We start from the raw sequence: 27779 nt of genomic DNA on the forward strand, positions 1-27779 counted from the left end.
ATTGATGCCTATTGATTTTTATTAAACGAAGGTTTATATTTAAATGTGAATATTATCCGTCTATGAAGTATACATGCCTAAATGTAAAAGATGTATTCTTTATCTTGGATCTATACATGTGTTTATGCATTTCTTATGTTGAATATATTCTCACCCTCTAGTGGCGGCTTGGGCGCCTGCACCCTTTGTGTTGTAGATTTGCAGGAAGAAGATATTAGTAGCAGTGAGACTCGGAGGATGGCGTTGGAGCCTTCTCCTTTTCGTTTATCGCTTTTGGGAGTTTTTATCGAGTCGATGCTCTGATCTGTGACACTAGGGATTGGGGATTTAGTTTATTTTAGACTATGTTTTAGAATTCTATTGAAATCAGTTTTTGTTGATAATGTGATGAGATGTATACTTTAAAGTTTTTGAAAACTATTCCACTGCGACGTTTTTTTTTATCTAAATAAAGTACTTTTGAATTGATGAAGATGTGTGACACCCTTGCGTGCTTTAATAATTATTATATTTTTATTAGAAAATGATATACGGGGTTTAGGTTGTTACACTAGTAAACCTTGAGACCTTAAAGTTTCGTTCTTAATGGGTTTCAATAACGATCAACCATGAGAATAGGCGTGGATTGTGAAACCGAGAGGAACCTTGATACGCTTTAGAGAAACCGGTCTTTTGAAATAGATTTAACATAAGATTTAGATATAGGTTTGGATTGTGAAAGATTTGTCATTATGATGAACCAATAATTCTGAGGCGATTTTTACTATTATTTTAAATCAATCAATTTGCAAAACTTCTAAACCTTGAATTATTCAGCTAATCATAAATTGAAAAGAGAATCAAAATTACAACAACTCCCTGTGGAACGATAATTTTACTACTCTGATAAAATCATGCACTTGCGGATTTCACACATCAATTCCTCAGGATGTCTTAGCAAGACACGATCTTCGACTCTAAAGTCTTCATAAGGAGTCTTTCTCCAGGATCCCCCAGTAGCTCCTTCCCTGACATCTGCTCTTCTGGTGTTAGCTGCACCATACTTTTCTTGATCTGCATGTGGTTGTTCCATGTCTTCATGAGAATTATAAGGATTGACATCCTTAACTGCATGGCATTCAGTACCTGCATCTTGCCTAATGTTATCCTGTGAAATCTGATGTATCAAGTATTTACCTCTTGACCTAAGCACGACCTCCGTGTATTCCATGTTTATCCGAGCTTTTGCAGTAGCAAGAAAAGGTCTGCCCAAAGTTACTCGACAATCTGGTTTGTCCACCAATATTATGTCCGCCAAGAATTTGAAGTTTTCTACTGCAACTTTCACATTAAACACAACTCACTCTGGTTCTTGTTCAGTTCCATCAGCTACCCTTACTAGCTTTTCTGCTGGTACCATCTCAAATCCTTTGATTTTTTTAAACGTTTCAAATGTCATCTGGTTGATATTGGCCCCTAAATCACATAAAGCGTCACCAAAAAACACATTATTAATCGAGATTGGAACGTTGAAGCTTCCAAGATCTTTAATCTTGATGTGAGTATCTGCTTTAGTGTTGGCATGATGATATCTGGCTAAGGATATCCATTCTGATGTTGTTGGATGCTTCTTAAGTTTCACAAGGTCTTGTAACATTTAAATGCAACAAGGATTTTGTTTCAGCATCTCTTGTGTCTGCAATTCCACCTTTAACCTCATAAGTTTTTGCAAGAATCGCTCGAAACTTCCTTCTTGACCTTGATCTACTCGTGCTGTGGAATGCACTTTTCTTTGGAGAGCATCAGTACCCTCCTCTTCAAAGGCTTCAGTACCCTTGACGTGGAAAGCTTCAGTACCTTCGTCGTCACTTGGGTCTTCCTCGACTTCATCCATGTTCATGATCAAAGTCTCCCCAAGTCCATAGCGAGTGTTGTTTGCTGTGTTAGGTTGATTCACCGTTCTTTCTGATTCTTGCGAGTAGTCTGATAATCCAAACTCATAGTAGCAGTTAATATAATGATAACTTGGTTCTTTCTCTAGCTCATGCTCCTCAGGTCCAGGATGATATTCAGGTGTCTTCGGATGCGGACTCCATGGATATTCGCCTACTTGAGAAGAATTGTTTTCCATTGACATCTTTGATAGCAGTTGTTATCATGGTACAATAAAACAACAAGTTTGTATTCTAGCAAAAGAGTATGATAATTGTTTTATTAACTGGATTTTAGTTGCTTGATTATTAATCCTAAGATTAATTTACTAAGCTCCTAGACTCGATTTAATGAAGATATTATAACAACCATTATTTTTACTACGACTCCTAAATGTAATGAGAAATAATAAAAACCTAAACTAAGACTCTAAAATAAAAAATATAAATAAACGAATGGGGTTAGTTCCTAAATGGTAAAACAAAAAGAAAACGAAAAATGGTTAGTACTTAATGGAAACAATAAACTAAATGCAAAACAGAAAAATAAACTATGTTAGTAACGACTAAAATAAATAAACTATATGATAAACTAGACTCTGAAAATAAAATGACTCAACTAGGTCTAAATATTTTTGGTATTTTTAAATTTTTGAATTTTTTTGGTATTTTTGAATTTTTGAAAAGAGAAAAATAAAATACGGAAAAATAAATGACAAAAAAATAAAGATAGAAAATAAGTAATTTAAATTGCTTAGTAGAAAATATCACACAATCCCCGACAACGGCACCAAAAACTTGATGTGCGGATTAGGCAAGTGTACCAAATCGTTTACCGAGTAATAAAGTGATAAGTAGAGTATTGTATCCCAAGGGATAGTCATTCGTCCAAACAATTCGCGTTACTTATTTTTAAGTTGACGATATAATAAAAGATAAGGGTTAGTGAGTAGCAATTTTTATCTGTTTGCAACAGAGCAAGTTTACCTGTTTTTGGTTGCATAAAAGTAAGAAGCGGTTAGGATTCTTCGAATCCCCCTATTTATATTGTTGGATATTAAATAACAGTCATGTTGCATTTGTTTATCTTAGGTAGACTCTACAAGTGATGAGGCCGTTGGGATGTGACTAACCTAATAGGTTGGAAACTGCACCTACTGATCACACGGTGATCCTTACGTGTGGGGTCTATAAATCTCGGTTAATTAGGTATATCCCTCTTAAGTCTGGTTGCACATGCTTTCCAAGATTTCCTAAGGCAATGAAGGCCAATGTTCCTGTAGGTCTACCCATATATGAATCTTAGTACACTCATAGCACACTCTCCTTCGCACTTAGCAGTTCTACAAACGGGAAGCCCTATCTTGTCTACCTTATCAATGGTTTAAGATAATGGTTATATTAGGCTACAACTTATTTCCTTCAAGTAGGTACTTGTTTGCTTAATTACTTACTAGTTACCTCCTAGGTTCAGCAAATTTTACTCAGTAGTAATGTCACCTCCTAAGTACTTACTACTAGGGTCAACTCGCTTTCAGTATCTTTTGCTAGTTACTAACTAATTACTTCCTAAACAGATATATATTAGTATCAAGATATAAATATCAAGACATAAGCATCAGAATAGTAATATCAATATTAGGCCTTATCACAACTTAAGTATCTAATCTAGGGTTGCACCTACTACAGAAATAAACTAAGGAATTTCCTAATAAAACTTAATTAGCGAACAAAAGATAAATAAAATTAAAACGACATTAAATTAAATAAATATCCAACAAAAATAAATAGAGGTTCATCTTAGAACTCTAACCTAAAAAGAATTAGTTACACATGGTAACTAAAATAAAATTACTAAAGATAAAAACATACCATAGAAAATCTAGGAGAAGATGGAAACTCTCCTGAAGCTCCAAAGTTACGTTCCTCTTGAACTATCACAGTTCTGAACGAGAAATTCTGAATGAGGAAGGCTAGTATTTATAGTGAGAGTTTCTAACTGGGTTTGGGCTAAAAATGCGGGCTTTACCCACAAAAAAGCATAAAATTACGCCTGCGCCCTCACATTTCAAATGCTCGGGGCGCAAGAAGTGCACCTTGGGATATGCCCAAGGCGCATGGTAGATGCCCAAGCGCATGGCAAGTTTTTGCCATGCCCAAGGCGCATCCCATGTACTCAAGCCATATGGTTTTTCTTCCTTGGTCCAGTTTCTTTGATTTTCGTCGTTTTTAGGTCTTCGCCTTCAAATGACTTGTCTCCGAATTTATTTTTGGAGAATAATAGCACTCGCGCATCGGTTGTGGAAATTATAGAAAAAGTTGTCTCTGATGATAATAACACTTTGCTAACCGCTCCTTCTCAGGATCATGAGTTGAAAGAAGCTATGTCTTATATGCACCCAGATAAATGTCCTAGTCCAAATGGTTTTAACTCGGGCTTTTTTCAGTACTTTTGGTCGATGTGTAGTTCTAATATTTTTCAGGAATGTTGCGCATGCCTTAATAATAATCAGTTTCTACCATCGCTTAACTCCACAAATATTGCTTTGATACCAAACGGAAGTGAGCATAAATCAAGGAAGGATTGGAGACCTATAGCCATGTGTAATGTATTATATAAATTAGTGGCAAAGTTACTCACTAATAGACTTAAAAATATTTCACATAAGTGCATTTCTGAAAATCAATCAGCTTTTGTTCTAGGGAGTTCTATTCTAGACAACGCCATGATTGCCATCGAAGTTGTACACCATATAAAAGTAAGTAAGAAAGCTAGAGATAAGAATGTTACACTCAAGCTAGACATTAGTAAGTCTTATGATAGAATTGACTGGATTTAGCTTAAGGAAGTTATGCTATAAATAGGGTTTGTTAGTAAATGGGTTCAATGGATCATGATGTGCGTAGAAACTATTGATTATTCATGAGATGGTGGGACCGATTCTACAAGGGCGGGGTTTGAGACAGGGCAACTGATGACAGAGCATCATATGACATTATGGCTATGTTTTTTAGTACTTTTCTTAGCACTTAAAGACAAATAAGATGAGTTGTCAATGGTTTGAAAACATATTGTATTGTTTTCACTCAAGTTATTCTAATTCAGTTTTATCATGGATCATGCAACTCCATAGGTGTTTTGTAGTGAGGAATCATGTAAATCAACAAATAAAGACATCACGTGAAGGATCAAGGATATGAAATTGAATATTAAGGGTTCTTAGAAGGTTGTTGAAGACAATACAAAGTGAAGAAACTTCATCTCTATATCCTAGGAGTTTACAGACAGAAGAACGACCGAAAACGACATGAAAACACAAGAAATCGCACCTAAGGGGAGGCCTCAGGCGCCTAGGTGCCCTGATGTGGGTAAAAACCTCTTTTTGCTTATTTTTCAAGTTGGATCTGTGCAAAAAGCCTATTTGGTCAAGATGGTGGAAGCTATTTAAGGCCCTTGAAGCGCTGATGAAGTCATGTCAGAGCCTCAATTTGCTGAGAAGATGAAAGTGGCTTATCCTATGGCAGAAGAAGAACAAATTGATTTCCTCAACCGTTGCAGATTCAAGAATTCTGAGGTTATATTATGCCCCAGATGCAATTCTGTGTTCGACAAAGAGGCTACTAAGGGCCTTGAGGGTTTTATTCCAAAATCAAAGAAAAGAGGAAAATGGTCTGCTAATCATAGACAGAGTTTTCTTTCACCAAGGGTTACATTCCTTTTATCAGTAATTCCTCGACCACTAACTATGTTAATAAGAATGGTCAAGGCAAAACTTTTGTGCCTCATCCTAAAGCACTTGTTCACAAATCTTATGGGTGTCTTTTTATTTAAGGGTTTTTTATGAGAAAAGATAATGGTGATGTGGAAGAGAGGTGATGTTTATTGTTGTGTGAAAGCTTAGGAATAAATAATGGCATCTAATCAAAACACTTGGTACTGAGCAAATCTCAACAATGACAAAATGCTAAAGAGGAGAGGGGTGAAGATTGAGCAGATTTACAAGGCTGAGTAGATTTACAAGATTGTGTAAATACATTTCTCTATTAAAATCTACACATACCAAGCTACAAATACTACAAATTAAAACCACAACAACAACTTTATCTACCAACACATTATAGAACAAAGGTACTCGCAAGATTGAATCAAACCATTGAGAACATAAGCTCACCTCAACTTAGAGGAAAGCGAGATTTCGAGGAGCCAAGGAGGGAAGGTGACGAGTCGGCGAAGACACAACTGAAGAGGAGAGGATCTGAGAAGGTGTTGAGCAGATCCAGTCACCGGGTTAATTGGATCGGCGCCGAGGAGATAGAGATGAGAGAGGGTGTAACACCCTACTTCTATTAAGCGGTAAAACGCACGAATATACAAATATATTCTAGAAATAGATGCTACGTCTTCCAAATTAAAACATACATGCAAAAAGATCATGTTACATCACATAGCAGTGGAACACATATATAATCCATAACAACTACAAATCTCAGAATAAAGATACAAAAATAACATCCTCCAATCTCAGATACAATGATATCTCAAATCTCCACATAATAATGTCTCAACACCAAAACTACATAATCAAATAGGAATCCAATGTGCAAGACTATCCTAGATCAGAGCCCTAATCTAGACACTGCACATAAAAAGAGGAACTCCGCTCCTCGGCAACATCAACACAAGTCTAAGCATCCTGCACTCCATTTACCCGTCCATACGGAAAGGTAGGTGGTAAACCACTGAGGGTTAGCATTACATCATCATAATCCAGTTAAAATTAACAAGAAACTTTGAGAATGAAAGATACATTTAAGAACAATGGATAACAAACTATACACATATTCACAAGTATTCTTAACATTCACATCATTCAATATCATCATCTCAAGTTCATATCCACAAGTGTATCATACACACCTCACAAAATCAACCATCTTAATCAACAATTAACAAATTCAATCATCATTCACAACTCAAATGCATTTCAATTCACCAACAAGTATGCAATGGCTCTAGACTCATCTAGATGCATGTGGTACGAAAACACCTCAAGGTCGTTGTTGCGCTAAAAACACACTTAGAGCAAGTGTACTCTATCGCAGAAGTAGTATAAAAGATTATCGTATCCACAGGGATTAATTAACAATTACCAAACTAATTAAGATTAATTTATTATTTAGACGAACAAGTAGTAGAGTGTTTTGGTAACTTAGTAAAAAGCAATGGCGAAGAATGATAAAAGTGTGAAGATGTAAATCAAATAGAGAGCGGTCTAGGGTCACGGTTTCACTTGCATGCTTTGATTCCTTTATGTCTAGTTCTAATTAAATTCCTATTTTTATTCAATCACCAATCCCTTTACTAAAACTATTAATCCGTTTGGTCATTCGTGATTAATATTCTTTCTCCAAGTTAACACTTTGTTTGGTCATTCAAAGAGTTGAAACTCAAGAAAAGCATAAAGAACAAAAAGGTTGAATGATTGGAAGACTAAAATTAAGGTTTGATCATGCAATAATTCTAGTCTCGATTGTTCTATAGGTCTACCAATTAATTGTAGTACGATCGCTGATCAATTAACTGATTGTTAACATACAAAGGTTTGATCATTCCTAATCATGTGATAAAATCAATAGAACAATTTAATTGGAATAAAAATAGAAATTATAATTAATAAACTATAACATGACAAGGTATCTCAACATACAAGATTCACCTAAGACCCTAGAGACTAATTTAGCTATCCATAATCAAAAACAATACTAAAATAGAGATAGAATTCATGAAATTAAGAGTAAGAAATAACCCTAAAAGGAAGGAAAATTCTTGCTCCAAGATTTGAATCTTCAATTTCTATCCCCAAGCTCTTGAATTAATTCTGCTCTCTCTGTAGCGTGTATTGTATATTGAAGTATGTGAAGTATATGTAATAAGTGAAGTGAGTGTTCTATATATAGCCTGTAGAATTCCAATTTCACCGCCTCAAAAATTCCTTTGTCAGTAAGCAAATCCTTCACCGCCTCAGCCTTTCATCAATTTACAATGGTCTTGCCTCCCACTTGTTTTCTCCTTGCCGTCAAAAGTAAAGGCCATTTTTCTTCTTTTTATCTCATGTATTAGTGTATCAACTTGATGGTAGATGCAAAATTCCTTTTGTCTTCTTTTCAATTTGATGCCGCCCCTTACACTTTTTGTTCCAGCAGTGTTAATTTCATGTGGGCCAACTTGTTTTGTTTTGATTTTTCTTCATAATCATGATTGTGTGTAGAGCCACTTGTTTGGTAAAAAGCAAAATAAATAACTCTCTCTACTTTTTTTGACCGCCTTGTTACTCATGTATGACTAAAAGGCATAACTCTTCATTTTCCTTGAGCCTTCATGAATGACTTATCTTAGGGTGAAAATTATGCCCATGTGATGTGCCGTTGGTATTGTATATACAGTTTTAGACATATAAGTGCACATAGACATATAGATACATGTACATGGATTGAAATCTTATAAAAATTCTATTCTTTTTAATATTTTTTTCTACTTTCTTATCTATATAAAATAAAGAAAAAATAGATAAGTAACTAACTAATAATAACACAAATTGGAATAAACTATACCCAAAAAGTTAATATAAAATACACAATTAAGTGGTTTATCAGTCGTCACCCATGATGCAACAAAAACATCATTATCAACGGCTATAGTCAACGGCAATATGGATATAACATCCGACACGACATATGATGCATGAACATATGACTCAATTCACTATGCATATGTTAATAACAATTCAACGACTATAATCAACGGCTATAAGTCAACGGCTATAATCATCATTCAACTATATCATATAGTTTCATATCTCCACATAGTTCCTTACATTCCAAATAAAAGAACAATTACAACATATGATCACAAACATCATATTCGTCACCTAACAACCATTCATATATCATCTCATAATCATATCAATCTAATCATAAAGGGTTCATAAGCAATTGGCCCTCAATAATCATTTTCAATCAAGTTCGTCTCAAAAATCACAATATTGAAAATAATAGAGTCATTTAACCAAAACAAAGTAAACGAGTTCCAATGCCTCAACTAGGCATACCACTAGGCCACATATGAATGCAGTAGAGGATACCTTGGCGTTTCACCGGCCAAATGCGACGGATTCATGAAAATCACAAGGTTCGTCTCAATTATCATTTTTCAAAGAATTCCCCAATTTCTAAGTAAAACAAGTAGGTTCACTACATCACAGTTTAACCTCCTTAGCCGAACTCATAAAAATCAAGTTTCAAAGATTAAAAACATTCCACGAGGATTGGGTCGACTTAGAACTAGTTATGCGGGATTTTTCGTCAAAACTTTTCAAGAGTATTTTCCCCATAACTTGAAAACCAAAAATCATATTCAAGTCAAACCAACGCCCTTAGAAAGCTAAAAATATTATCTACAATTTTCATGTTTGTACCAAAAACCAGTTCACGACAGAAACGAGGGAAAAAGTTGAAAGAATGTGAAACAGGGGGTTCTGCCCTGTGCAACTCGCAACTGCGAGTAACTTCACTCGCCATTGTGAGTTGGCTCCAGGGAGCCCCTGTTGCTCGCATCCAACTCGCCATTGCGAGTGCGTTGCGAGTTATGACAGCAGTCTCGGGAAAAAGAGCCATTTTCACCCCAAAACCCCAATTTTGACTTCCCAATGCCCAAATTTGATCCCAAAGTTTGTTTAAACATTTCTAAACATGAAAAGACACTCAAATCCATATAAAATTTGCCCCAAAACATTCTCTTAACAAAAATCATCATTTGACCCATTTTTCATCAAACTTCAAAAACAACACAAAGTCATAGCAAACTCCACACTTATGATTGCCCAAGGTTTTAATCTTCAACAACAACATCCCTCAACAACAACAGCAATTAACCATCATGACTTCATCAATAATTCATCACAACAACACCTCATTTCATCATTTTTGAACAAAAATGCAAAGCATACACTTAAACACAATTTAAGCATGTAATTTCATCATCAACAACTCAAATAACATTCAATTTACATACTCAAACATTGCATCAAAACATGAACACGAATTTACAATTAATTAGGTTCAATTCATCAATTTCACAAAATGGGTAGAAATAAAAAGTTAGGAATTATGGTTGAAACTTAACCCTCTTACCTCTAGCACAAAAATCTCTAACCCAAGCTTCAATTTAGCTCCTAGATGATGAATCCCCTCTTGCCTCTAACCCTTGTTCTTGTTCTTCCCTCTAGCCTCTAACTCTTCTCTTCTCAAATGAAAAATGTTGGTGAAAACCCTATTTCTCTACTAACATTAGTTTATATAGGCTCCCCTAATTGGGCTTATCTCACAAACCTTAATGGGTCTAACCCATTTCTATTTAAACCTCAAAAATGTTACTACTCACTTAACGGTAAAATATGACACTAACTGTCACTTAACGGTAAATAAAATAATTACTACACCTTCTAGTAACTTGGTAAAATAATACTCTTACTAAGCACTAAAAATAACCTCCAGCAAAAATTACAAAATTACCCCTGCTCTCAAAATGACCAAAATGTCCCTAAGTCCAAAATGACTAAAATGCCCTTCTAATACCGAATTCTATGATCCCCAACAAAAAATACACACAGAGGCAATAATAACATAAGAGTACATATAACACACATAAATAAATAAATAAAATAAATCTAGCGAAAAATCGGGCTGTTACAGAGGGCAGTCTATGGGGTTGAGGAGAGAGAGAGGGCATAACCGAGCTGTTGGGTTGCCTTTCAAACCATTTGTAGGACAGGTTATTGTGCTAAGGTTGTAGTTTGTGAGAATCAAAAGTTATTGAAAATGTGTAGTGTGATATGATAAAGTGCCAAGCAGCCGAGCTCCCAAGCTCCCAAGTTGCTGCTATGTTATGTGCTTCTCAATGCACTAAGTGGAATTTTGGTATTTTTCAAATGATATGGTTGCAGGAAGCAATATACATGTCACATAGTATTTTGGTCTTTAAAGCCATTATCATAGCATCGAAAAAGTAGCTTGTAACAGCAACAGTATTAAAGTAAAGGAGGTAGTACCAATTGTAGGTAGTTGAAAGACATTACGCCCATGTGAGAGGGAAAAATAAAGAAAATATGACAATGTGATGTTATAAAGAATATAAAGAAAATCTTTCAAATTTTTTAAAAGAATAGTTTTTAGAGATTGATGAATTAATGCATATGATAACTATACTTTTAATTTTAAAAATAATATAACAACATAGATTAAATTTGAAAAATTCATATAAACCCTCCAAACCCCCCCCCCCCCCCCCCCCCCCCCCCCCCCCCCCCCCAATACAATTTTTTAGTTCCCCCAAATGAGAAGGGCTTAGTATTATGAAGAAAAGTTAACCCCTCAAAGCCGTCCACTCCCATTTTCCTCTATTTCTTCCACTTGCTCATTCCTTTTTTCCCAAGCCTTCCCCTCCAAACTCGCAAACAAAGCCTAAGAAGATAAGGGTAAGGTAATTGGGGTGAGGTAGTGTTACTAGTGGACCTCGTGTTGTTATTACTAGAGAAGCTCGTGTCGTTACTAATTTATACCTCTACAAAAAATACATAGAGGAGTACAAATTACAAAGAGATAAGAGGAATAAAAATATACATGTGCTAGTTGTTGGTTCAAAAGACCGGCGATGAGAAGAAGCTATGAACGGAGAGCAACACATACGAAAGAATGGTCAATTTGAATAGGTAACAAGTGAAGACTATGGTAAACAAATAATATAGTACGAATGATGTGACAAGACAAAGCAGTCCAATAAGTCCCATCAATGCAAAACTCATAAATATGAGAGTTTTTGAAAAATTGATTGGAATAAAATTACTAGCGTTCTGCAGCTCTACAGATTAACGGGTGGGCAGAGGACTAGGTTGACCTGCTGAACAAACGTCAATGTGGACTGGTTCAGGTCGCCTTACGAAGAGCAAACTTCTACGCCTTAACAGGCTTGACGCTTGGTGGACTGTGAAATGGTTTAGGTCGACCCTATGAAGAATAAACGTCTACTCCTTAACAGGCTTGACGTTTGGTGGATTGTGGATTGGTTGAGGTCGACCCTATGAAGAACAAACGACTACGCCTTAACAGGCTTAACGCTTGGTGGATTGTGGACTGGTTGTGGTCGACCCTACGAAGAACAAACGTCTACGCCTTAACAGGCTTGACGCTGGGTGGATTGTGGACTGGTCTGGAGGACCATACCACGTGCACTCTCCTATACATTGATTATTCAACATGTACAGCTCAGCTTGATCGTTCAGGTCACGACAGCTCCACCTGCTTAGCTCAGTTGATCGTTCAGGTCACTTGAGCTCTACCTGCTTAGCTCAACTTGAATGTCCATGTCATGTGCGCACCATCGTCAACGTCACTGGCTCTCTTTTAAGTTGTTATCCAAGCAGCATTGTGGTCCTCCCCTTGAGGGTATCTCGTAACGTGCCACACGTCCTGCACAGACAATTGATGTGAGCTGTGTACCCTTGACTCCATGTGCCTTGTACGAATGAGCAGTGTGTTACCTGTATTTTCGACAGGCTATAATAAATGCAGTCAATTAAGTTTGACTCAAGATTCGAAGGAATCTAAATAAGTTCGACGCTCAAGCCGGATCGAGTCTATGGACTTAGAGAGATTTCACCGTTCGGTGGAGAAGAGTTTTTGTATAGGCAGTTATGTAGTATAAATAAGAGTTTTTCATAGGAAAAAGGGGTCACAATTCACATACACACAAAGCTTACACACTCAAACTATCCGCACATTAGGAGAAACGAGTAAACAAGTTGCAAATGTATGAATCTGTGTACCACTTTACATTCATTTATGCAATTTAAGTTTGTCCTTTAAATTCCTTGCAATTTACCCTTTTCTTTTTAGCAATTTACTTCAACGGTCGACGCGTGTTTGATTCCGACAGCTACATTCGTATTTTACATCAAGAACATTCATACTTTCTGCCAGACATAAACACAATATGCCCCGAGATTTACTGGTTGATCTCTCAAGTTAACCGTTTTTGGAAACGAGCGTTTGTTTACCAAAAACCACGGTAAACACAGTGCAAGGAAACTTGATCAGCACCACGCGCCTGGTACAGATGAACCATATGGACCTCATGGTTAATGGTCCTGGACATCCAAAGAAAGGCCAATTAGGTCAAGAAAGTGAGGCCTATAAAAGGAGACAACTAGATAGCAGTAAAGGGATCAAATTCATTATCTTAAACAGTGTATTTCAATCTAAGTCTTATTCAGAGTGCTCTTGGAATTCCTCCTAGGACATTTCACCGAGCAGCTCATCTTTTGTAATTAACTTGTGTTTACAACACAAAGTGATCTCGTAGAAGAGAAAAACTTATGAAAGAGGAGAGAAAAAGAGTTAAACTCCATATGTTCAGAGCCAGCACAATAATTTTCAAAACCCAACGAGGCTTTTAGTAGCTTTATCTTTGGGTTGTCGCTGCATAATATTTCTCTTTTTTTTTTTAAGGATTGCATATTATTTCATATAGAATATATTTTGTAATAACATATACATATAACATAGTCTAACGATTCTATTACAATTGTGGATTATATATGTATATATTTATTGCTACAATTCTGGATGCTATTTGCAGTAATATTGATGGATAATCCCCCCACCCCACCCCACTTATTTTGTACTTACTATAGTTCCTACAATTACAAGAAGATGTAACTTGTAAGCTTGAGAAGAAAACAATTCATATTAGTATTCATTCACTTACGGAAAAGACCATTGAAATCAGTGGGGCCATATGGTTCAAATAGCTCAGCAAAAAAACTCTTCTTTCTTCTATGGTTACATTTCATGTCTTTGCACAACTGATCGTTATACCATATCCCACACGTAATGCATGATCTTGAATTAAAATTATTTGTATGTTGCTTCCTGTTCTCTTCCCACATTTTCACATCATTTTCCATCTCTCTTATGCTAGGAAGTTCAATGTTTTCATCCAAAAGATGCGCCAGCCATTGACATCTCATTTCATTAGAAAAAATATTTGATAAGCTGTCGTCGTATCCTATTATTGCCAATTGTGGAATTCGAGGGTGAATTATTTGCCTGGATACAGTACAATTGACATGTCATATTGACCAAAAACTTAACACATCATAAAATATCATGTGGTATAAATATGATATAAATAGTGGGTGTGCATCTAATATATGGTCATCTAAAAAAGGTTAAGGACGGACCCTTATTCTTTGTAGTAAATTTCAATAAAATACTAACTTTTGTCCATGAAATTTATTGTTATAAAGTTCAAATATTTACTAAAAATAGTAAGGTCGTCTTAAAATCCTTTATGGTAGGTATATGTATGTATATATATATATATATATATATATATATATATATATATATATATATATATATATATATATATATATATATATATATATTGGTACAATGGTAGGTCTATATTAAACAAACTCTTTAAATATATACCCTCAAAAAACTGTAATTATTAATGATTTTCAATTTTATTTAAATTCTTATAAACAATTAGTTTGCTTGTTGATGACTAACATTTTCAAAATTATCTTTTTAATCATTGTCGTTAACTTTTTTGTATTGAACTCCTTGTCCTTTTATTTTTTTAATGGAAGAGAGAGATGATACAAGAGTAAAAGGAGTACCATCCGAAAATAGGACAAGAAAAACGATATTCTCGTTTCAAAATGCAATGATTAGAAAAAATAAAATAACTATTTTTCTAAAAAAAAAAAATAAATATTAGCTATTGGTATCTTTTCGATTATCATAAATGTTAAGTAGATATAACGGTTTGGATATTTTCTTTAAGTGACATTAATTTTAAATCAGATGGGGTACAAAAGAAAAAATCATTTTTGTTTAAGGGGTGGTCTTGCTTATTAGCAAAACAATTTTCTTGCAAGATCCACCTTTTATCAATTGAAATTCTCTCAATTTTTTTCTTCTATAGTTGCATTTCAACCATCAAATTGAACATCTCATTTCAATATAATTTTATTTGTCATTGTCTCTCCCATATTTGATGGTTAAGAAGCAATAATTGATTTTTTTTTTTTTTTTGAAAGGATTCCAATTGGGAATCGATTCTAATTCTACTCCTCTCTAGGAAATTTGGCTATGGTATTGGTGAAACGGGGATAAACATGCACGTGAGTTGGAAATCCATTTAACACTGTAACATACATGACAATGTAAGCATATTTCCGCTTGCCATGTCAATGTCAAATAAATGAAAATTGCAACATGTACATGCGGGATTAAAAGCAAAAACTGTTATATTTATATGACTAAACCCATATTTAATTAACTAAATGATTTAACTCTGATTAATGAACTTCACCAAAAGAGGAATCGTTTGGAAGAATCCCATTTCGACTCGGTAAAATAATTATTGGTCGAACTTTACTTATCTTCGAGCAAAACCATTTTCTCTTGAAAAGTCAATAATAAGAATACTAGACAGTATATACAAACCTGTAGATAGGAACCGTTGAGTTTGCTGATTCGTTGAGATAATTTTGAAATATAGTAGATTTGAATATGCTCCTAAGTTTTTGGTCACCTTTATATCCCGTGGCAAGAATAACTAGGTCAGCTTCTTGGGGCTTATCTTCTCCATTAATGGTTAAACCTTCTTTGCAGAAGCTAAAGCTTTGTGATTTCTTTATATTGATGGATCCTTTTATTATTTTGTCAAAAAAATGATCAGGAAGCACCCCAGCTCGACATGTAGAGATATCTTGAAGAAAACTGTAATCGGGTACCAGCCCGTACTTCTTCAGTGGCAGCTTCCATTTCAAATATGTTTCAACAAGTTTTGAAATTCCCGTTCTCTAAAAAATTAATAATGAAATTATGAGCACATTTAAAATTAAATTTAAATATTTTTTTTTTTTTAGATAAATAAAAGACATGCATGCTGAAGCAATAGAATAGAGGAAGGAGCAACCAACTAGTTTGAGATCCCATATAACAACCACAGTGAGCAAACATAAAATATATATTAATAAAAATAAAAGGTTAAGCACTCTAATATCCTAGAGATTAGTTAGATTCTTCTTAGGGGAAATTGATTAGTTAGATATGTAATCATAATCTAATCATTCAAATGACATGTCACATTTTTATATTATTTGACTTCAAATAAATTAAATTTTTTAATTAATTTTGTCTAAAAGTACTTTAATCAATCCAACTCCAAGATAGATAAAAATTAACTAAAAGATAAAAATAAAACAAGATTGAGGGATTAGGCCAAAATCCTACGAACCAATACAGCGATAATGCTACATCTCTCAATAATGTTTTACTCGATACATATTTTTTAAAATTTGCTCGTTAGATTATATATTTATATCATATAGATCATCCATGTAAACTTTTACATATATTGAAAAATAATATGATAATTTTTGAGATCCACCAAGATTAACGATATTAAAAAAAACGCATAACCTTGATTGGTGAGTCTAAGAAACATACTAAAAATTTATATAAGATCTATATGATATAAGTTTCGGTCAAATTTCGAAAATATGTATCAAGTAAATTGATATTGAGTATTGTAGCAATATTGTAACATTATACCGCTTTATTATTAATTAGTTGAAAGTGCTTAGTGTTCGAAAGAATGTAGTAATAGATCTTACCAATGGTGAAAGTAAAGTGGCCACAAGGCTAAGTAGGAATGGTTCTCCAGGCTTGTGTACTAAAAGCTCCGCAAAACGGTTGAAATATAAGTATCCAAGATTAATGCCCGCAATGTCAAAATCTGGAAGAAACCAGTGTGTAGTTCTTTGGATAATTGTGCAAGGATGAGTGACTCCTATAGAGGTGAAAAATTGATTTTAAAAAAATAAATTGAAGTAGTTATTTAAAATTGAAAACTATAAATAACGAATTCTCTATACACTGTACAATTATGGACAAATATATTCTTACCATTTGCATTTGCACATTCAGCAGCAATATCAAAAGCAGATTTCCCTGAGCCTACTATTGTAACTCTCTTGTTTTTTATCATTTCAGCTGCAGTCTTGTTGTCTAAGGCAGAATAATCCAAAGAATGCATAACTTTACCTTTAAAGATTTCTGGGCCTTTTCCAAGGGGGAACTTAGGAATATTTGGAAAGCCACTATACTTTCCAATGCAAAGAATGACAAACTTAGCCTTGTGAACCTGAATTTACAAATATTCAAACTAGTTTAATGTATTGTTGCTTTTCCTTTTTTTTTTTTTTTATGGGAACTTTTTCCTTAAGCTAATTAAATATTTATATCATTTTCAAACTACAAAATTTATTCACGTGTATAGTATGGTGTTCGATAAGGTAAAATGGCGTCCAACAACTACACAAATAAACATGAAAGGGAGGTCGTGTTATGGGTTCGTTGGGGCCAAGCAATCCAAATTAGGGTTTTAAACCTTCAAATTTTGAATAAAAAAAGTGTCAAAAAATTTCAATTTAGTTATAAATATGTAATATGATAATCCAACTACAAATGTTTCTCTAGCTTTGTTGGTTAGAAAGAAGGTCGCATGTAAATTGATTTTTTTCATTTATTTTATAAGGTCCCATTATAAAATTTGTCTTAAACCTCCAAACATGTTGGACCGGCCATGTGAGTCCGAATAGTTCTAACCACCACTGCAATTTGATTTTTTCTTTTTTATTGAGACAGTGAAAATAGAAATTGTAAGCATAAAGATTTTGCCCAAACAAGAAAAAAATATGAAATAAACCAAAATGAAAAAGAAAAAGAAGTTACACACAAAATTACAATTCATATTTACATACCTCGGTGGTGAAATTCTTAGTATCTTCTACGGTTAGATGCCAAGTTCCCTTAGAACCAAATGGACTTCCATTACCACTCCATAATTCCCATGACTTCATTTCTTCATGAGACTCCCCAACATAATCAATATCAATGACTTTGGAATTGAATCTTATGTATGGAATGATGGAAAAATGTTGAGCATAGGAGTTAAGATAATCTTGCACTTGTTGATTACTTGGAAAATCTTCTTTTATAGAAGAATCCCATGGAAAATCTGTAAACTGGAAGTCTTGTTTGTTAGTTTGGAGTTTGGTAGACTGAATAGTATGTCTCCATATTCCACCAATGCCATCGTCAGATTCGTAGACAATTGGATGAAAACCAATTTGTAGAGCATATTTGCAGGCAAGTATACCACTTATTCCTGCCCCAACAATTGCAACATTTTTTTCCATTTCTTTTATACTGAAACTTATAATAGTTGGTAACGCTTAATATCCTCTTATATGGTTTATGTTATGAAACTAAAGAAATAGGAACAAGAATAAAGTAGAGAGAAATAGAGAAGGAGAAAGAAAGAGAAGAGAGATGATTCTATTATTCTCTTGTTGTATACAATTAGGTTACATATGAGCTCTATTTATAGAGAAATACAATGACTTGGGGAGCAAACACAATATGGCCCAATAAGCTAATAGTATAACCCAATAACCCAATTGTTATATGGACATCCACTTATAATATTCATAACACTCCCCCTTGGATGTCCATCAAGGATGTGCCTCATTAAAACCTTACTAGAGAAAAACCCGGTGGGAAAAAAATTCTAGTGAAGGAAAAAGAGTACAACATCATTTTGTGTGATAATCTGCCTCGTTAAAAACCTTACCAGGAAAACCCAGTGGGATAAAACCTTGGTTAAGGGAAAAAGAGTGCAGACCACATTTATGTCTCCCCCTCATAAAGACAATCGTATATGAGACAAAGAAAGTCAATTAATCTTCTATTCTAGTTACTCAAAAGCTTTTCTTGGCGGTGACTTTGAAGAAAATCTGATCTATCTCCATACCCTTCTCCAAATGAGCAATGCTTTTATCTTCATATTGAGTTGTTGAAAGAACATTCTTCAATTCCTTGATCATGTTGTTTCTCTTAGGTACAAAATGTATGCTTGATTTTGTTCCGATTTCGGTATTTACTAATATTGACAAAAAAAAACAAAATACCATAATACATATAGTTATCAAAATACATTAAAATGGACATATGATGCCATTTCTTCAATATCTCACGAAAATTAACTCTTTCAGAGAGTTTCATATACTCATCACTATCACGTGAGTCATACAACTATATTGCAACACATATTTCATATAAATTGAGCCTTTCATGTGATGCTAAACTTAATCAAGCAAGAAAAGTTCTTGAATTCACTTCAGGTGAATATGTCTCTTAAACATAAACATTAAACATATATCATGTAACAGCCCGATTTTCGCTAGTTATATTTTATTATTTACTTATGTATGTTATATCTGTTTATATGTGATTATTTGCTTTTGTGTGTATTTTGGTTGGGATTCGTATAATTCGATGTTAGAAGGGTATTTTAGTCATTTTGGACTTAGGGGCATTTTGGTCATTTTGAGAGTAGGGGTAATCTTGTAATTTAGTTGAGGATTATTTTTAGTACTTAGTGAGAGTTATTATTTCACCAAGTTACTAGAGAGGGTGTAGTAATTATTTTATTTACCGGTAAGTGACCGTTGGTGATATATTTTACCGTTAGTATTGTATTTTACCGTTAAGAGAGTAATAACATTTTTGAGGTTAGAATAGAAATGGGTTAGGCCCATTAAGGTGTGGTGAGTTAAGCCCAATTAAGTGAGCCTATATAAACTAATGTTAGTGGAGAGATAGGGTTTTTCACAACATTTTTCATTTGAGAAGAGAAGAGATAGAGGCTAGAGGGAAGAACAAGAACAAGGGTTAGAGGCAAGAGAGGATTCATCATCTAGGAGCTAAATTGAAGCTTGGGTTAGAGAATCTTGGTGCTAGAGGTAAGAGGGTTAGAATTCAACCATAATTCATAACTTTTCATTTCTACCCATTTTATGAAATTGATGAATTGAATCTAATTGTTGTAAATTCGTGCATGATTATTGTTGTTATGTTTGAGAACATGATTTGTATGATAATTGCATGTTAGTATATGCATTAACATGTCCAAATGCATAGTTGTTGGTGCTTTGTATTCTTGAGCAAATTTGATGAAAAATGAAGTTGTAGTGATGATTTGTGCATGAATTTGTGTTCATTAGTTGTTGTTGATGATTGTTGAACTGTTGGAACCAAATTATTATGCTTGGAATTGTTGTTTATGGATTTGGGAAGAGATTTATGGTTGTGTTGGTGTTTTGAGAAAATTTCATGATTTTGATGAAATGAGTCAAATTGTTGTTTCTAATGCATGATTCATGTTTGTTTAAGTGTATTGAACATATTTTGACCCATAAACATTTTCTGGAACGTGTTTTGGGAGTTGGGGATTTGAAAAATGGGATTTTGGGTGAAAAAGGTGTGAAAACCCGTAACTGCTGAAGAAATTCGCCAGAATTTCGCTAATAGCGAAACTTTCTGGAGTATTTTCGCTAATAGCGAAAACTGAGCTAATAGCGAAAATTGAGCTAATAGCGCAGATTTCGCTAATAGCAAAATTGCCCAGAAGCAGTTTTTCTGTTTTGTTGTTTTGAGCTTTTGGGGACCAATCCAATACTTCTAAAATGTTTCTTTGGACTTAATTAACCTCTGTTTACACCTTTAATCCTACTGGAACATGATTTGAATTGGTTTGGACTTGAATTTGGGAAAATTGTCTAACTTTGGTGAAAACGGTCCAAACGTCGATCCTTCCGTAAACTCGTTTTCTCTCGGAAATTGAAGTAGGATTAGAGTTGTATAATGTGTATATGATTTCTAAAAATGGTTACGATTGGTTCCATCAAGTTTGAACTTGTTTTGCTTTGAAAATGAGAATTTTTGTGAAAAGTGATAAAGGGAGACGAACTTTGAGTTTTTCATGAATTCATCATATTTGGCCGATGAAATGCTTATGTAATCTCTACTTCACATATAAGTGACTTGTGAGAATACATGACATAGACAATTGAGCTTGTAGAATTGGTTTTAGTTCATAACCTCTAGTATTTTTGAGTTGTGACTTTTGGAGACGAACTTGGTAGAAAATGACTTTAAGAGTTGATTGTTTTGTGAATCCTTTATGGATAGTTGAAATAACATATATGAAGATGATTGATGATGTATTTATGTGACAACTACATATTGACTGAATTATGGATGTTGTTAATGATTGTATATATGTTAAGTGGTGGTGAATTGTTGTTGATTGCATATATATAAGTATTGGTGATGTTGAGGTGAATTGTTTGTGTGAACATATGCATACATGACTGATGGTGGTGGATTTTATATCCGATTGAGGTGAGTACGATGTTTTTGTTGCATCGGAGGTGACGACCTTGAGGTGATTTGGTACCACATGCATCTAGATGAGTCTAGAGCCATTTGCATAGATTGTTGGTGAATTGAATTGCATTGAAATGTGCTTGATGGTTGAATTGCTAATTGTAATTGTGATTTGAATTGTTAATTGTTAATTGACAAGGTGGAGTTGTGATACGTGTATGTTGCACTTGTTGATATGAACTTAGTATGATGGTAATGAATGATATGCATGTGTTGTGGATACTTTTGAGTATGAGCATGATTTAATATTCTTCATATTTGAATGTATCTTCCATTTCCAATATTCATATTAAACCTTTTTTTTTTGGATTATGATGATGTAATGCTAACCCTCAGTGGTTTACCACCTGCCTTTCCGTATGGACGGGTAGATGGAGTGCAGGATGCTTAGATTGTATGCTTGATGTTGCCGAGGAGTGGAGTTCCTCTTTTTATGTGCAGTGTCTAGATTAGGGCTCTGATCTAGGGTAGTTCTTGCACGTTGGATTTCTATTTGATTGTGTAGTTTTGGTGTTGAGACATTATTATGTTGAGATTTGAGATATTATTGTATCTGAGATTGGAGGATGTTATTTTTGTATCTTTATTCTGAGATTTGTTGTTGTTATGGATTATATATGTGTTCCGCTGCTATATGATGTAACATGATCTTTATGCATGTATGTTTTAATTTGGAAGACGTAGCATCTATTTCTAGAATATATTTGTATATTCGCGCGTTTTAGCGCTTAATAGAAGTAGGGTGTTACATATCATCTCACTTCCGGTGAATATATCAAACTCTATACATATGTATTTTATCAATATAATTCTTTTTCGCGCGAAAAATTGGTACATATCTAAATAACTTCACATCTTCAAGTGTGCGGACTACAAGTCCATAAAGTTTAGCTTTTACAAAGCGAGTTTGATTTTACATGAATTGTCTTTTTCCTTCTGCAGATATTTTCTTTTTATAGACGTTAATTCATGATCTTCATTATCACTTATCACATATAGCGCTATATTATATGCAAAAACATCGTCAACGTTGACTTATATTTTGGTTCCACCTCATTCCATTCATGACATAATTTATCGAGATATCTTTCTTTTCCAAAAATTTCAGGTACCTGGTCAGTTCTTCTGGAACAAAAATATCAATTATGTCATAATACTCTTTTAGAGTTTACACATCCTCATTTGGGTTATCTTTCCTTTTAGCTCCTTTTCTTGTTTGAGGATTTTATATGCAGAACTGATCTACCATGCTTCATGCACGGTTGGGACTCATTTGCAATAATCCAACAGGGACATCTATTTTGTTTGGAGCATTAGTAGCTGCTATTTTATTTGTTTAACTTTGCAAACGAGTTATATTTTGAGGATCAAGATGTGACAATAATATTTCCTTTCAAATTATTCATTTGAACTTCAGGTTCACATTTTCAGCTGCTTATTCTCTCCCCCTAATATTGGGAAAACTAATCAATCTATTGATAATCAACCTTCTGTGATGAGATCATGAGTTCATTAAGCATGTGGAAGGAGACATATAAAAAATGCACAAGTAAAATGAATATTTTATTCATTTTAATATTATATTTTTTTATTATCATTAGTTCAGCCACATATTGCAATGCTAGTTTAAAACAATTGAGCTTATGGATGCTGAAATTGAATTGGGCATATTACGTGATGTTTCTATTGACCTTTGAAATTCATGAATAATTGTTATTGATTGGCTTGGAAGTTTGAATCACAAAATGCAGTTTCAAATGGTGATGAACCTTACGAGTATTCATTTGGGAATTAATTATCCATTTGCATTGAATTTGATAATTGGAAGCAGCAGCTAGCTAAATGGACTTGACATGGAATGACCAGCCAAATAATAAAGACGTTTTGCATGTAACATCAGTTACATGATGTTAGTGAGTCGAATAGCTCTTTTCAATCAAGTACACATGTATTAGTTTTAATAAGTGTCATTATGAATTAGTCTAATTAGGCATAAATTTATATTTAAAAAGAATATTGTGTTATTTTAATTTATTAAGGTCTTTTGAGTTCATTAGAGATAGAGCTCTATAAATTGTAAGTTTCATTATGAAATAAAAAAATGTAGAATTTTGATAAAAATATACCTTTGTGTATGTGTGAGAGCTTTGTCTCTTTCTTTGGTTCTGGATTGAACCAAGTTTATTGAATCTTATCAATGGCTTCCTTACCATTGTGGCGATTCCTCCTGGCTTAGCATTCCTTCTTGGATTAGAAGTGAGTGTGACGCCTTCTTTACCATTCCTTTCCCCAAATCCATATTTTTATTTTACTTTTTATCCCTATACGATTTCTGACCTTTATCATTCTGGGCTATAAACAAGTTGGCTCAATACAATTTATAATAGATGAAGATTCATATCAAATATATTTTCCCAATATTCTTTTAAGATCCACCTAAGTGCATTATATTGGAGCAACTGTGATAGACACAACACATCCAAAAATTTACTTAGATGAGAAATATTAAGTTCTTAACGAATATATAAATTCAGGGGAGGACTTACGTATGGTAACTTGTGGGCTTGATGCGAATCAATATATCAACATACATGATTGCTGACTCCCAAAGTAGAGTTTTAAGGTCTCATAAGTATCAATCATACAATTAACTTTAGACGTCTAAAAAACGGATCTTCAAGTCCATTTCATGAGCATATGCTACAAGCTATTCAATATTAATTTCAATCGATAATTGATACTTTTCAAATGCTTTATGAAAAGCTCATAAAACAAACTCTTGGTCAACTTAGTTGAGAAAACAATTACACAAACTTCTGGTTGTGAGTTGACAACAAACATACATGTGATCATTTCGTTGATGCATCAATTAAAGTCATAAAATATTGAATTGATCCACATGATCAATGTATTGATTTACAATATCACCTTATATAAGCTCTATCAAATTGTCAACTTTCCTTGGGAATCAATAATGCACAAATATTCTTGGTTTGAAGAATCTTCTGGTTCTTTAATAAATGCGCATAGAATTTGTTTACTATTTTCACATCATAATAGATCCGGGGTAACCCAACCGGTCTTGCCAACTATAAATTTATTATGTAAACTTCTGGTTTACAATTAATAATGTGCTTCCATTGCACTAATATAATAAAGAAAGAAGAAATAAGAAACAATCTTGCAAAATTCTAAAAAGGAAACAAACCATATCTTGTGGAATAGAGAAAGAAGAAAATCAAAATCAAATATCCGGTTTCTAAAAAGGAAACAAACCATATCTTGTGGAATAGAGAAAGAAGAAAATCAAAATCAAATATCCGGTTATAAAATAAGGAAATAATCTTGCAAGATTATAAAAGGAAACAAAACATAATATAAAATTTTAAAATATTACCTCATCAATTCCTTAAATAAATATTACCTTATCAAAAACATTCTTTGACAAATAATAAAAAAAATGTTTGACATACTAACCGAATTTTATGACATTGACGTAAGGGAGGGATCATCCACTTATAGAGGAGTATGGGTGATAAGGTATTCTCTACTAAATCAATTATCATAACCACAACATTGGTTATATAAAATAAATAGTATGATTTTTCAATTTTTGCTACTTCAAGAGCATATTTGACTAGTTTCTTCTTTAAATTAATACGTAGGTCAAATAGATTTTATGTTTCTATCATGGTCTAAATGTGTAGTTCTTCAAGAACTCAACATCAAATCTTCATAATTTTTCTAGGCAAATAAGAAGATCAATTGATCTTATAAATTGCTATCATGTTTTAAACGTGTGGTTCTTCAGGAACTCCGTATCAAATCTTCATAAGCAATGATCAATAAATATTACACCTTATGCAATGCTGCTATAAGTAAAAATGGTGGGAATTTTACTTAGAGCAATACTACAAGAATGCTCGAGTATGATTATATAGCAAATGTTCAAAAGCATTCATCAATACAAATTCATTCTTCAAGAAATCCTTTTAATATTAAATATTTAGTTCTTCAGGAACTATGTCACATATGTTCTTTATAAACAATGATTGAGAAAAAATTGTTTTATAGACTATAGTCTATCCTTCAATAATAGTTTATTATTTAAAATTTTAATATGAAGTAAACGATGACACAAATCATTCCATGTAATACATAAATATATTAATCACTTTTACAAATCAACAAAATATTTCGTTTCAAAAGCAAAATATCTTCTTTACAATATATGACTCGATAATAAATATATTAAAGAAAATAAAATCTCCTGGTAGAAAGTATATTGACTTTTTATATTAAAGATAATAAATCTCGAGAATAATATATAATCGAATGCAATCAAATATATATTGCAACACACACCTAAATAAGAACAATATATATGTGTTGAAATAATAACATTATAAAAATTTACAATTTATAAAATTGAGCAATCCATGTTTGGAATATAAAATTTTGAGATCTTCAGGAACTATATAGAATAATTATTATTTGCGTCACTATCGAATTCTTCAAGAATTCATGGAGGATGGAATTAAATTTTTAAGTTCTTCAAGAACTATACAACTCATTTAAATAATACAATCAATTCTCTCAGTAATCCTTAAAGGATTAATGCTTTTGAGTTCTTCAGGAATTCTTAGAGTATAATATCTAGTTCTTCAGGAACTACGTTTTTGAATTCGTTAGAAATTCATATAGAATAATATTGAGTTTTTCCGGAACTACATAATAGATCTCTTTAATTTTATAATAAGAGATCAATCCTTATGCAATACTTCAGGAATGCATAAGGAATAAATAAACACACAATAATATAATAGGGTTCATATAATAATTAATTAATTAATGTATCTATAAAGAACTGATTCCAATTGATGGAATTGTAACAGTATAGCCTATAATCATCAATACAAGAAATAAATTTTGTTTACAAAAAAAAAATTGATTAAGAAGAATTACATACCTCAGTTGGTTAGAGCTTCGTGCTGATAACGTGTTATGAAACTAAAGAAATAGGTACAAGAATAAAGTAGAGAGAACTAGAGAAGGAGAAAGAAAGAGAAGAGATGATTCTATTATTCTCTTGTGGTATACAATTAGGTTACATATGAGCTCTATTTATAGAGAAATACAATGATTTGGGGAGCAAACACAATATGGCCCAATAAGCTAATAGTATAACTCAATAACTCAATTGCTATATTGACATCCACTTATAATATTCATAACAGTTTAAATATTTTGTAATTTATTGTCTCGGTACTTATGGTATCTTGGAGTGTTAGAGAAGAGAAATATATAGATTGTCGGCAAAACATTTTAAATTCGGTTATGGAACTCCAACAAAAACGAATTGTTCAGAAGAATCCAAGCTCTATTTAGGATGGAACAATTTTTGGGACTCTAGTTATACTTATCTTGCGGTCGAACTCCTTGTGTCTCTTTCTAATGTGAACTGGATGGTTAACACCAAATTAAAAATATATATTCTAAATTTTTTATTTTGGATACAAAGAGGGTCAAATCAATTTACAAAGAAAAATATGTATTGACACAGATATCAAAACAATAGAGAAAAAGTAAAAACATAGTATGAGCATGAGAGAAAAAATTATCACAAAAATTATCACAAAATAGTTGTACAAATATCATTTCTCATAATTCCATGGTTGAAAAACCCTATGATTTACCAACTTCGGTCCTTCTAGGACCTCACCATAATTCAGCCAGTTAAAAAACCTCTACGATTTACCAATTTTGGTCTGAATCCTGCTCTTTACCCAAACAGTTTTACTCACTCCCAAAGTAAAATACAAATATACCCCTACGCATGTTAACATGCGTTACGTAAGTTAACTTACGCTAGTTGCAATGTTTACGCAACTTAAGTCATGCTACGTGACTTAAGTTGCGCTACGTGATGTTATTAACCCAGGCAAAACCTCATTCTGCCTCATTTTCATCAAACAACACACACACTTCTCAATTTTCTCTCAAATTTCCCAACTTCAAAATTCCTTCAACTTCAAATCAAACAACACTACAACAACAAGAACAAGTAAGCTTTCACATAAACTATGTTGTTATGATAAAAAATTTCACTTAATCTAGAATTTTTTAGGTTTATTGTTTTGTTAAAATTTTAAATTTTTTTTGCAAGAAATTATAGAATGCTACATGCAAATGACTTATAGTGTTTAATTCTTATGATGTTTAGATGTTTGCATGATTATGTTAGATTTTTTACACTTAGATTAGATTTTTTTAGATTTAGGGTTTGTTTAATTTTTGGTTATTTTGTTTTTTGCAATATATGATACAATGTTACATGCAAATGAGTAATATTGCTTAATTATTTTGATCTTTGCATGTTTATGTTGTAGTTATCATTTTTAGGGTTTATGTATAATTTGCACTCCAAGTGTTTGATGAAATGTT

The 27779-nt window shown here is 33.1% G+C and overlaps 1 protein-coding gene and 1 long non-coding RNA gene across 3 annotated transcripts; both read right to left on the reverse strand.

The window, feature by feature from the left end:
- Positions 1-6310: 6310 nt before the first annotated feature.
- Positions 6311-7997, reverse strand: LOC146946779 (uncharacterized). Its single transcript, XR_015026809.1, has 2 exons — positions 7718-7997; positions 6311-6604 (listed from the first exon to the last, which is right to left on the reverse strand). It is a non-coding gene; the product is annotated as an uncharacterized LOC146946779 (long non-coding RNA).
- A 4865-nt stretch (positions 7998-12862) lies between these two features.
- Positions 12863-18403, reverse strand: LOC146946780 (putative flavin-containing monooxygenase 1). Of its 2 annotated transcripts, XM_085744668.1 has the most exons (6): positions 17807-18403; positions 16950-17187; positions 16658-16833; positions 15483-15841; positions 13732-14072; positions 12863-13111 (listed from the first exon to the last, which is right to left on the reverse strand). In XM_085744668.1, the coding sequence occupies exons 1-6, from the start codon at positions 18242-18244 to the stop codon at positions 12990-12992; spliced, it is 1674 nt and encodes a 557-aa protein (XP_085600794.1). In that variant the 5' UTR covers positions 18245-18403; the 3' UTR covers positions 12863-12989. The 2 variants fall into 2 exon arrangements, with proteins under 2 accessions (XP_085600794.1, XP_085600795.1); XM_085744669.1 differs by lacking the exon at positions 12863-13111 and having other exon boundaries at positions 13538-14072.
- Positions 18404-27779: the final 9376 nt, after the last annotated feature.

Source organism: Medicago sativa, chromosome 2 (genome assembly GCF_051527215.1).
Source record: "Medicago sativa cultivar Bolivia chromosome 2, Bolivia_mono, whole genome shotgun sequence".
NCBI classification, from domain to species: domain Eukaryota; kingdom Viridiplantae; phylum Streptophyta; class Magnoliopsida; order Fabales; family Fabaceae; genus Medicago; species Medicago sativa.

What these genes read in the sequence shown, in the direction of transcription:
- LOC146946780 (XM_085744668.1), bottom strand. Translation starts at nt 18,244, where the DNA reads ATGGAAAAAAATGTTGCAATTGTTGGGGCAGGAATAAGTGGTATACTT. An exon ending in TGAATGTGCAAATGCAAATG is followed by an intron (nt 16,834 to 16,949) that starts GTAAGAATATAT and finishes TCACCTCTATAG; the next exon opens with GAGTCACTCATCCTTGCACA. An exon ending in TGATTTCAATGGTCTTTTCC is followed by an intron (nt 13,112 to 13,731) that starts GTAAGTGAATGA and finishes TTGGATGTCCAG; the next exon opens with GACCATTAACCATGAGGTCC.